The 11,976-nt window shown below is 61.0% G+C and overlaps 1 protein-coding gene and 1 long non-coding RNA gene across 6 annotated transcripts; both read left to right on the top strand.

Annotated features, from left to right (window-relative positions):
* Positions 1 to 319: 319 nt before the first annotated feature.
* Positions 320 to 3,888, top strand: LOC125684332 (uncharacterized). Of its 2 annotated transcripts, XR_007373285.1 has the most exons (5): positions 728 to 741; positions 1,533 to 1,628; positions 2,764 to 2,850; positions 2,942 to 3,058; positions 3,770 to 3,888. It is a non-coding gene; the product is annotated as an uncharacterized LOC125684332 (long non-coding RNA). The 2 variants fall into 2 exon arrangements; XR_007373286.1 differs by lacking the exons at positions 728 to 741; positions 1,533 to 1,628 and adding an exon at positions 320 to 415.
* Positions 3,889 to 6,206: 2,318 nt separating this feature from the next.
* On the top strand, positions 6,207 to 10,008 carry LOC125684314 (uncharacterized transmembrane protein DDB_G0289901-like). Of its 4 annotated transcripts, none has more exons than XM_048926376.1 (3): positions 6,207 to 6,429; positions 8,216 to 8,473; positions 8,564 to 10,008. In XM_048926376.1, the coding sequence occupies exons 1-3, from the start codon at positions 6,333 to 6,335 to the stop codon at positions 9,928 to 9,930; spliced, it is 1,722 nt and encodes a 573-aa protein (XP_048782333.1). In that variant the 5' UTR covers positions 6,207 to 6,332; the 3' UTR covers positions 9,931 to 10,008. The 4 variants fall into 4 exon arrangements, with proteins under 4 accessions (XP_048782333.1, XP_048782334.1, XP_048782335.1 ...); XM_048926377.1 differs by having other exon boundaries at positions 8,216 to 8,563; positions 8,654 to 10,008; XM_048926378.1 differs by having other exon boundaries at positions 8,216 to 8,947; positions 9,194 to 10,008.
* Positions 10,009 to 11,976: the final 1,968 nt, after the last annotated feature.

Here is an 11,976-nt window from a genome sequence, read left to right as displayed (position 1 = left end):
CCTGTGCCCCCCCCTCCCCAATTTTGTGTCCAGTCGCCCTGCACCCCCCCTGATGCCCTGTGCCCCCCCTCACCTTCCAACCCCTTCCACCCTTGCTCCCCCTCCCCCCGACCCTTCTCCACCCCCACACCCTTGGGGCCCCACCTTTCACTCCCCCCCACCCTTTGCCCCCCCCCCCTCACCCTTAGACCCTCTCCCCCTACATCGTCTCCCACCCCACACCCTGTGCCCCCCCACAATTTTGTGCCCCCCTGCGCTGCACCCACCACTCCTGGGGATCCTCCTCCCTGACCCCCCCTCTACCCCCCCCCCCACCTCAGGGACCTCAGCCTGCCCCAATGGCCATTTCACTGCACCAACGCTGGGTACCGACCCCAGAACATCCCCTCTGGCCACGTCAATGATGGCGTCTGTGGTGAGTGAGGGGGTCGTTGTGAGGTGTTTTTTAGGGGGGGGGGAGGAGGGGGTTGGAATCAAAGTGTCCCCCGGGGGGTTAATTTGGGGGGCCTGGAGGGGCACTGAGGCCCTCAAAGCTCTGTGTGGGGTGGAGGGGGCTGTGGAGAGGATGTGGTGTCCTATGTGGGGTGGGGGGGGGGTCCCTTGGGGGGTGGTGGTTGAGGGTATTGGGGGGGGTCTCAAGGTGGGGGGGGGGGGGAGATGGGGGGTTCCTAGAGGTGCACTGAGAGACCCCCGAAGCTTTGTGTGGGGTGGAGGGGGGTGTGGGGGTCTCTGACGAACCTGGTGAGCCCCCCCCCTGCTCCCCCCCTCCCCCAAAGCGGTCTGCAGGGGCTTCGACCCCTTCCCTCAATGGGGGAACCCTCCCGGTTGGCCCCCCCACACCCTGTGCCTGCCCCCATCCCCAAAGCTCTGTGCCCCCCCTAGAATTTTGCACCCCCCCCCTGCACCCCCCCCAATGTCGGTGTGCCCCCCCCTCACCTGCTCTCCCCCCTATTCCCTGTGCCCCCCCCCACTCTATGACCCTCCCGTGCCCTTTGCCCCCCCCCACCGTGTCCCACCCCACATCCTGTGCCACCCCCACAGTTTCATGCCCCCCCGCCCTGCACCACCCTGATGCCCTGTGCCCCCCTCACTTTCCAATCAGCCCAACCCTTCACCCCCCCTCCCCCCCAAACCCTTGCCCCCCCTCGTTTGCCCCCCCTCTCCCTTTGCTCCTCCTTCCCACCCTTATCTACTCACACCCCCTTCCCCCACGTTTGCCCTCCCCCCCCACCTCCCCAACACCCTTGGCACCACACACTTGGCCCCCCCCCCACATCCTTGGTGCTCCCCCCTCCCCACCCTTCACCCCCCCCACACCCTTCTCCACATTCCCCCCCCCCCCCACACACCCTTGGGCCCCACCTTTCACTCCCCCCCACCCTTTCCCCCCCCCACCCTCAGCCCCTCTACCCGCACACTGTCTCCCACCCCACACCTGTGACCCCCCCGCAATTTTGTGCCCCCCCTCCCCTGCACCCCCCACTCCTGGGGTTCCTCCTCCCTGACCCCCCCCTCTACCCCCCCCACCTCAGGGACCTCAGCCTGCCCCAATGGTCATTTCCACTGCACCAACGCTGGGTACTGATCCCAGAACATCCCCTCTGGCCATGTCAATGATGGCGTCTGTGGTGAGTGGGGGGGGGTCGTTGTGGGGTGTTTTTTATGTGGGGGGAGGAGGGGTTTGGGATCAAAGTGTCCCTGGGGGGTTAATTTGGGGGCGCTGTAGGGGATTGGGGGGCCTGGAGGGGCACTGAGGCCCTCAAAGCTCTGTGTGGGGTGGAGGGGGCTGTGGAGAGGATGTGGTGTCCTATGTGGGGTGGGGGGGGTCCTTGGGGGGTGGTGGTTGAGGGTATTGGGGGAGGCCTCAAGGTGGGGGGGGGCATCATCTGTCTCTAGGGGGGTGCTTTGGGGGCTGTGTAGGAGATGGGGGTTCCTAGAGGGGCACTGAGAGACCCCCGAAGCTTTGTGTGGGGTGGAGGGGGTGTGGGGGTCTGTGGGGGTCTCGGTGGCGATTTGGGTGAGTCTGAGGGGTCTGTGTAGGGTCACGTGGTCTGAAGGGGGGAGATGGGGTACTGAGGGGGGAGTGGGGGGGTCTGCAGGGGGGCTGAGGGGTCTGTATGGGGGGTCTGTGTGGGGGGGGTTTTGAATGGGGGGGGATCTGCATGGGGACATGGGGGGGTCTGTATAGGGCCATGAATGGGGTCTGTATGGGGAGGGAGTTTGTGTGGGGACATGGGAGGGGTCTGTATGGGGGGGTCTGCATGGGGACATGGGGTGGGTCGTTATGGGGGCTGGTCTAGTCTGTATGGGGATATGGGGAAGGGATTTGTATAGGGGGGTCTGTATGGGAGGGAAGCCTTGGGGGGTGTCGGCATGGGAACGTGGAGGGGGTCTGTATTGGGGAGGGGGTCCGTAGGGGGGGAAGGCCTGGGGGGGTCTGTATAGGGACATGGCGGGGGTCTGTATGAGAGGGTCTGCATGGGGATATGGGGGGGGGTCTGTATGGGGGGGGTCTGTATGGGGGGGGTCTGTATGGGAGGGTCTGTATGGGGGGGAGCACTGGGGCTTTGTAGGGGGAGCAGCAGGAACCCTGTAGGGAACCTTTGGGGGGAGGGGGGTGGCTTTAAATATCCCCAGGGCGATCTGTGAGTAGCTGACGAGCATCTATAGGGAGCTGGGGGTCTGTGGGGCCGGGGGGGCCAGCGGGGGAGGGGGGGGGTGGGGTTATAGATTCCAGCCCCCCCTCCCCTTTTTCCACCCCAGCCCCCCTTCCATGCTGCTGCCCCTGCTGCTGGCCCCCCCCCCCGGATGCTGTGGAAGTGACGCGGCCCTGCGGCGTCTCACTGAGCAGTGAGTGACCACCCCCTGCTGCCCCCCCCGGACCCCCCTAGACCTCCCCCCATTTGAGGGCACCCCCCCCTTAACCCCCCCCAACCCCCAGACCGTCACTTCTATGAGGAATCCCAGCCTTTCACCTGCCTGGACGGTTCCTCCACCATCGCCTTCAAGTGGGTCAATGACGACTATTGCGACTGTCGCGACGGCTCTGACGAACCTGGTGAGCCCCCCCTGAAGCGGTCTGCAGGGGCTGCGACCCCCATCCCCAAAATGAGGGGACCCCTCTGGGTGGCCCCCCCCACACCCTGTGCCCCCCCCCTGAATTTTGCCCCTCCCACACTCTGTGTTCCCCGCACCCCCCTTCACCCTGCACCCCCCCAATGCCGTGTGCCCCCCTTGCCCCGCTTTCTCCTGATGATCCCCCCCCTCACCCTGTGCCCCCCTCCCCAATTTTGTGTCCACCCGCCCTGCACCCCCCTGATGAGCTGTGCCCCCCCTCACCTTCCAACCCCCCCCACCCTTGCCCCCCTTCCCCTCGATCCTTCTCCAACCCCACACCCTTAGGCCCCTCCCTCACCCTTGCCCCCCCCTCCCCCACACCGTGTCCCTCCCCCACACCCTGTGCCCCCCCCCCCACAATTTTGTGCTTACCTGCCCTGTGCCCCCCCTCACCTTCCAACTCCCCCAATCCCTTTGCACCCTCATACCCTTCACCCCCACCCCACCCTTCGCTCTCCCCCACACACACACCCCCTTCGCACCCCTCTCCACCCTTCACCCCCCCCACACACCCTTACCCCTCCCCTCCCCCCCGCCCTTTGCCTCCCCCCACACCCTGTGCCCCCCCCCCACAATTTTGTGCCCCCCTGCCCTGCACCCCCCCGTCCTGGGGGTTGTCCTCCCTGACCCCCCCCTTCCCCCCCCACCTCAGGGACCTCAGCCTGCCCCAATGGCCATTTCCACTGCACCAACGCTGGGTACCAACCCCAGAACATCCCCTCTGCCCACATCAATGATGGCGTTTGTGGTGGGGGGGGTCGTTGTGGTTTTTTTTTTTTTTAAGGGGTGGAGGAGGGGGTTGGGATCAAAGTGTCCCTGGGGGGTTAATTTGGGGGGCTGGAGGGGCACTGAGGCCCACAAAGCTCTGTGTGGGGTGGAAGGGGGTGTGGAGAGGATGTGGGGTCCTACGTGGGGCGGGGGGGGGGTCCTTGGGGGCTGTGGTTGAGGGTTTAAGCTGGAATTTAAACTGGAATAAAAGGAGGTGATGAGGAGCAGTCAGCACGGGTTCAGCAGGGGGAGGTCGTGCTCCACCAACCTGGTGGCCTTCTGTGATGTTGTCTCTGGCTGGGTGGATGGGGGGAGAGCAGTGGATGTGGCCTACCTTGATTTCAGCAAGGCTTTTGATGCTGTCCCCCACCACATCCTTGTAACAAAGCTGTGGGACAGACGAGTGGACAGTGAGGTGGGTTGAGCACTGGCTGACTGGCATTGCAGTGCCTGCACGTCCCTGAGTCTCCGTGCTTGGGACTGCAGGCAGGAGAAGCATTGCAGAGATGCCCAACAAAATCAGCTTACAAGAACCGCTGGCCATCACGGCTTCACCACAGCTGGTGTGGTGTGAGATGTTTTCTGAAAGGATCTGGCGACTGTCATTAAAAATACAGCCTGGGATGTAAGCTGGCAAAGCAGAGCAGATGTGCAGTTTGTGACTGCGCTTCAATTCGATGGGCTTTGAAAGCTGCGTACTCCATCCCCTGAACCTCCCACTCTGCTCAGTGCTGCACATACAGCTGTGCATTTCGCTCCTCGGTTGGACTCCATCATAAAGAAATGCTGTTGGACTGGCTGTTCAGAAATGGAATGGGGCTTGAATTGAGCAGCAGAGTCTGTTCGGTTCCACGCTAGGGCTGCTTGATCTCACTGCCCCTGAAGTCACACTTGTGTCTCTGAACCAACCTCCCCATTTCAGTGGCAGTACCAGCAATCAGGTGCTTGATTTCATTGCTCATGACAGTTTGCTGCTCACGTGGCCCTGGGAGGATAATTAGGTTCATCACAGTGAGCGCACAGGAGGGCCGTTTTTTATCTACGCATCTTTCGACTCCTGAAATCCTGAAAGAGCTGACACTGAACTTTAATGAATGCCATTGGAAATAACTGTGTGCACATGGCTCCAACTCTGATCCCCCCACCCCCCTTCTCCCCCCCCATCTCTGCCATCCCCCCAAATCTCTGCCACCCCCCGTTCCCTCCACGTCCCCCCATATCCCCCCTTATTCTCCCTATCCTCCGATACCACCCATACCCTGCATCCCCCCATTCCCCTGAGCCCCCATACCCCCCCGTGTCTCCCCTATCCCCCATGTCCCCCATTTCCCCTCATTCCCACACATTGCCCCCCCGTCCACCCATGCCCCTCCATATCCCCCCTAAATCCCCCCCATATCCCCCCTCCCTTCCCATATCCCCCCAAATTCCCTGCACCCACCCATTCTTCCCTCATCCCCCCATATCCCTCATATTTCCCTCCATCCCATCTCTCTTCATCCCCTCCTATCCCCCCATATCTCCCCTACCCCCCAAATCCCCCATTTCCCCCATATTCCCCCTCACCCCCTCTAAATCCCCCCCTATCTCCCCATTCACCCCATAGCCCCCCACCCCACCATACCCCCTCATATCCCCCCCATTTCCCCTTTCTCCCCCCACCCCCCAAATCCTCCTATCCCTCCATATCCCCCCTTATTCCCCCTGTCCCCCCTACTCCCCCCATATGCTGCATCCCCCATCCCTCCCCACCCTTATGACCCCCCCATCCCCCATATCCTTCCCATCCCCCCACATCCCCCTTATCTCCCCTGCCCCCCCATTCCCCTCCATCCCCCTCAACCCCCCCTCTCCCTCTCAACCCCTCCTCGTACCGCTTAAATCCCCCCCAAACCCTCCGTCCCCTTATTTCCCCCCATCCCCTGCCCGCCCATATCGCCCCCATTCCGTCCACCCCCCCACCCCCCCACATCCCTCCAGCCCTCCTCATCCCCCCCATACCTCCCCATATCTCCCCTATCCCCCCATTTCCCCTCATTACCACACATTGCCCCCCCGTCCACCCATGCCCCTCCATTTCCCCCGTAAATCCCCCCCATATCCCCCCTGCCCCCCATATCCCCCCAAATCCCCTGCACCCCCCCCATTCTCCCCCCATCCCCCCATATCCTCCACATCCCCCCATATCCCCCCTATTTCCCCCCAACCCCCCCACCCACCCGTATCCCCCCATATCCCCCTGTATCCCCCCCATATCCCCCCGTATCCCCCCATCTCTCTTCATCCCCTCCTATCCCCCCATTCCCCCACGGATCTCCCCTATCCCATCAACCCCCCCTCAGCGCGCGGCTCCCCTCGGCGACGTCACGGAACGGGGTCCCGAGACGCGGCCGTTATTGCCTGTCGGTTGGCGCCATTAGGCGGCAGCAGTCGGTCGGCTCGCAGCCATGTCTGCTTCGCAACGCATCCTGCGGCGGCGCTGCCGCTTCGGCGACCAGCGCCAGAGCGTGCGGCTCAGCAGCAGCTGGGGGCGCCTCTCCGCAGGTACGGAATGGGCGGCGGGGAGCCGGGGGAGGAGCAGCCGTGCAGAGCCGCGCCGCTCCGCGCTGCTCCGTGCCGGCGCTCGTCCCCGAAACGCCGCGTCTGCGACTGCGCGTCCGGCAGCCGCAGTCGGGAAGCGGCTCGGGGCTCCTCTGCCGGGCGGCACGGCCGCTGATAGCCGGCGCCGTCCGCCCAGACCGGACCCCTGCGTGCACGATCGTTCCGGGCGCTGCCGCCATTCCGGGCGGGGTCGGGCTGCGCGGAGCGGCTCCCATCGCGCGGGACGGCCGGCGAGCCGCTGCGGGCACGGGGACGCGGCGGCGGGGCTGCGGGGGGGGGAGCTGCCGCGCGGAGCCACTCCGCGCCGCTCCCCACCGGCGCTCGTCCCCGAAACGCCGCGTCTGCGACCGCGCATCCGGCAGCCGCAGTCGGGAAGCGGCTCGGGGCTCCTCTGCCGGGCGGCACGGCCGCTGATAGCCGGCGCCGGCCGGCCGGACCGGAGCCCCCGCGTGCGCGACCGTTCTGGGCGCCGCCATTCCGGGCGGGGGTCGGGCTGTGCGGAGCGGCTCCCATCGCACGGGACGGCCGGCGAGCTGCTGCGGGCACGGGGACGCCGCGGCGGGGCTGCGGGGGAGGGGGCTGCGTTTCGGCCGTGCCCGGGCTGACTCGCCGGGAGCGCGTTTTGCTTCCGACTTAGAATCATAGAATCAAAGAATCACCAAGGTTGGAAAAGACCTCAAAGCCCATCCAGTCCAACCGTTCACCTCTTACCAACAGCTCCCACTGAACCGTGCCCCTCAACACAACATACAGTCTTTCCTTCAACACCCCCAGGGTCGGTGACTCCACCACCTCCCTGGGCATCCATTCCAGTGCCTGACCACCCTTTCCAAAAAGCAATTCTTCCTCATGTCCAGCCTGAATCTCCCCGTAGCTTGAAGCCACTCCCTCTGTGCCTATCACTGATGACACGAGAGCAGAGGCCGACCCCCAGCTCACTGCAGCCTCCCTTCAGGCAGTCATAGAGAGCAGTGAGGTCTCCCCTGAGCCTCCTCTTCTCCAGGCTGAACATTCCCAGCTCCTTCAGCCTCTCCTCATCAGCCCTGTGTTCCAGACCCCTCACCAGCTTTGTCGCCCTCCTTTAACACGTTCCAGGGCCTCGACGTCTTTCTTGCAGTGAGGGGCCCAAAACTGGACACAGCACTTGAGGTGCGGCCTCACCAGTGCTGAGTACAGGGCACAATCACCTCCTTGCTCCTGCTGGCAGCGCTGTTTCTGATGCAGGCCAGGCTGCCCTTGGCCTTCCTGGCCACCTGAGCACACTGCTGGCTCCTGTTCAGCCCAGCATCCATCCATACCCCCAGGTCCATTTCCTCTACGCCGTCCTCCAGCCACACCGCCCCAAGCCTGCAGCGTCGCCTGGGGTTGTTGTAGCCCAAGTGCAGGACCCGGCATTTGGCCTTGTTGAAACCCATTCCATGGGCTTCAGCCCAGCTCTCCAGCCTGTCCAGATCCCTCTGTGTGGCCTCGCCACCCCCTTCCAGTCAATTTGGTGCCATCTGCGAATGTACCGAGGGTGCACTCGATGCCCTCCTCCAGGTCATCAATCAAGATATCGAGGAGGACAGGCCCAGCACCGAGCCCTGGGGCACACCGCTCATGACCAGTTGCCAGCTGGGTTTAACTCCATTCACCGCCACTCTCTGAGCCCGGCCCTCCAGCCAAGACTTCTTGCTGGCTTGGTCGGCGTTGTGCAAATGGCTTTGCATCCTTTCTTCTTTGTTTTCAGGTTCCGTCGGAGGAGCCAGAGGAGGATGGCGTTCCACTTTCCAGAGATACAGAAACACTGTCCGGGCACCCGTGCTGCAGCGCGTGAGAGCACGTGGAGGAAGATGCCCTACCAGAAACCAGATAAGCACAGTCCACAACCAGCCCACAATGGTCCAGCATGTGGGAGGGGCTGTAGGAGCAGGGGGTGCCAGTGCCCAGACTGCCGTGATCGTTAGCCAGCCCTCCATGGTCCAGCACAAGGGAGGAGCTGATGGAGGTCAGGGTGCTGCTACCCCCAGAAACACTAAGACAAGTACAAATCTTGGCCAGCCCTCCATGGTCCAGCCCAAGGGAGGAGCTGATGGAGGTCGGGGTGCTACTACCCCCAGAAACACTAAGACAAGTACAAATCTTAGCCAGCCCTCCATGGTCCAGCATAAGGGAGGAGCTGAGGGAGGTTGGGGCGCTGCTACCCCCAGTAACACTCACATAATCCAGCCAGCCATGTCAAAGAACAAGAGAAAAGCCGTGTTTGAGAACAAGAGAGAGGACACGTTTCAGAACAAGAGAAGAGCTGTAGGAGGATTGGGAGACATGACCCAGAGAAATACAGAGCATGGCCAGGCACCCATGGTGCAGCACACGAAAGGAGCTGTAGGAGGTCGGGGTGCTGCTACCATGAGAAACACTCAGGCAAATCCAGATCTTAGCCAGCCCTCCATGATCCAAGATAAGGGAGGAGCTGAGGGAGGTCGGGGTGCTGCTACCCCCAGAAACACTCAGACAAGTACAAATCTTGGCCAGCCCTCCATGGTCCAGCACAAGGGAGGAGCTGAGGGAGGATCAGGAGACATTGACCAGATAACCAGCATGCTCAGCCAGCTATCCATGGTGCAGCTCACAGAAGGAGCTGTAGGAGCATCTGGAGACATGACACAAAGAAATACCAAGCATGGCCAGGCACCCATGATCCAGCACAAGAGAGGAGCTGTGGGAGGTCGGGGTGCTGCTACCCCCAGAAACACTCAGAGAAATACAGATCTTAGCCAGCCCTCCATGATGCAGGACAAGGGAGGATCCGTAGGAGGATCGGCAGACATTGATCAGATAACCAGCATGCTCAGCCAGCTATCCATAGTGCAGCTGACAGAAGGAGCTGTGGGAGGTCAGGGTGCTGCTACCCCGAGAAATACAGACATTATCCAGCCAACCATGTTAAAGAACAAGAGAGGAGCCGTGTTTGAGAAGAAGAGCAGAGCTGTAGGAGGATCAGGAGATGCTCCACCGACAGATACAATGCTTAGCCAGCCACCTGTGATGCTGCACGAGGCTGGAGCAGTAGGAAGACCGGGACATTCTACTCCAACAAATACAAGCCTCAGCCAGCCGTCTGTGCTCCAGAACACGACAGGAGGTGGAGCCGGATGGGGGGGCACTACTCTAACAAAGACAGACGTCAGCCAGCTACCCGTGATCCAGCACACGGAAGGAGCTGAGAAAGGATTGGGTGATGCTACCCTGGTAGACACAGATCTTAACCAGCCAGCCGTGATCCAGCACACCGGAGGCGATGGAGGACGTGTTGTTCGTGCCCGGAGAAACACAAACCTTCTCCAGCCAGCCACGCTGCAGCACGAAGGAGGATCTGCAGGAGGACGGGGCGCTCCTGCAGCCATTGTGCAGCCTCCTGCGCTCACAAAGAGCTCCTCGGGTGGCAGCCCGATTTTGGGCTAGATCTAGGGCAGGGGGATGCTGGGGATGCTGCTGTTCTAGGGGATCCTAGATCCCTTATAAAGGTGGCGAGACGGATAGCCCGGCTGAAGTGCCTTTATACCAACGCACGCAGTCTGAGTAACAAGCAGGAGGAACTGGAAACTGTGATGCACTCGGGAAGTTATGACCTTGTTGCTATCACAGAAACATGGTGGGATGACTCCCACAATTGGGATACTGCCATCGACGGCTATAGACTCTTTAGGAGAGATAGGCGAGGTAGGAGGGGTGGGGGAGTTGCTCTCTATGTCAGAGATTGGATAAACTGTGAGGAGCTCCCTACGAGAAGCAGTCAGGAACAGGTTGAGAGCCTGTGGGTTAGGATTAGAGATGGGACAAATATAGGTCAGCTGGTGTTAGGGGTATACTACAGACCACCTGATCAAGGGGAGGCTGTTGACGAGGCTTTCTTGCTCCAGATGCATGAGATGTCTGGCTCACGGGCTCTTGTCCTGGTGGGGGACTTCAACCATCCGGACATCTGCTGGGAAAACCACACGGCGAGCTGCAAGAGCTCCAGAAGGCTCTTGGAATCCATTGATGATAGCTTTCTGGTTCAGGTATTGGACAGACCGACCAGAGGTGAAGCGTTGCTGGACCTGCTGCTCACCAACGCCGAGGAGATCATCAAAGGCGTCAAGGTTGGAGGCTGCCTGGGCTCCAGCGACCACGCCCTGGTTGAGTTTGTGATCTCAAGCAATGTGGGCCTGGCAAAGAGCAGGACCAGGACACTGAACTTCAGAAGAGCAGACTTCAAGCTACTCAATGGATTGCTGGCCAAGATCCCCTGGCGCGCTGCCCTCAAAGACAAGGATGTTGAGGAGAGCTGGCGGCTCTTCAAAGATGCCCTCCTGGAAGCACAAGAGGTCTCCATTCCTCTGAATAAGAAAGTGGGCAGGCGAGGTAGGAAACCGGCATGGCTCAGCAAGGACCTGCTGAGAGAACTGAGGGCGAAGAAAGGGGTGTACAAGCTCTGGAAACAAGGCTGTGTCACCTGGGAAGAGTACAGGAATGCCGTCCGGACTTGCAGACGTGGGATCAGGGAAGCCAAGGCGCAGGCAGAACTGAACTTGGCAAGGGACGTGAAAAACAATAAGAAAACCTTCTACAGGTACATTGCCCAGAAGAGACAGGCCAAAACGGGCGTACCTACTTTGGTAAATTTAAAAGGAGAACTGGCTTCAACAGATGAAGAGAAAGCCGAGGTGCTGAATGAGTTCTTCACCTTGGTCTTCACTAGTGGCCAGGATTCTAGTCTTTTTCATGTCCCTGAACCCTGCACCACCAAACCTCTATGTGGGGACCAAGGAGGTAAATCCCTCCCCACTGTAAGGGCAGAGCAAGTCCGAGAGTGCCTCCTTAGACTGAATGAATACAAGTCTATGGGGCCGGATGGCGTGCATCCCAGGGTCCTGAAGGAGCTGGCTGAGGTGGTTGCCGAGCCGCTCTCCATCATATTTGAGAAGTCGTGGCTGTCAGGTGAGGTCCCGGACGACTGGAGGAAGGGTCACGTCACTCCCATATACAAGAAGGGGAGCAGGGAGGACCCGGGAAACTACAGGCCGGTGAGTCTCACCTCCGTGCCTGGGAAGATCATGGAACAGATCCTCCTGGACAACATGCTCGGTCACATAAAGAATGAGCATGTGATCCGAGACAGCCAGCACGGCTTCACCAAAGGAAGGTCATGCCTAACTAATCTTGTGGCCTTCTATGATGGAGTGACGGCATTGGTGGACGAAGGGAAGGCGACCGATGTCATTTACCTGGACCTGAGCAAGGCCTTTGATATGGTCCCCCACCACATCCTCATCTGCAAATTGGAGGGAAGTGGATTTGATGGGTGGACGACCCGATGGATAAGCAATTGGTTGAAAGGCCGCAGACAGAGGGTGGTGGTCAATGGCTCTATGTCCAGGTGGAGGCCGGTAACAAGCGGTGTCCCCCAAGGGTCTGTCTTGGGACCGGTGCTCTTTAACATCTTTATTAATGACATCGATGAGGGAA

The sequence above is a fragment of the Lagopus muta genome, chromosome 24 (genome assembly GCF_023343835.1).
Source record: "Lagopus muta isolate bLagMut1 chromosome 24, bLagMut1 primary, whole genome shotgun sequence".
Classification (NCBI taxonomy): Eukaryota; Metazoa; Chordata; class Aves; order Galliformes; family Phasianidae; genus Lagopus; species Lagopus muta.
The sequence above is the reverse complement of the archived record's forward strand: the minus strand, read 5'-3'. Positions and strand labels throughout refer to the sequence as shown.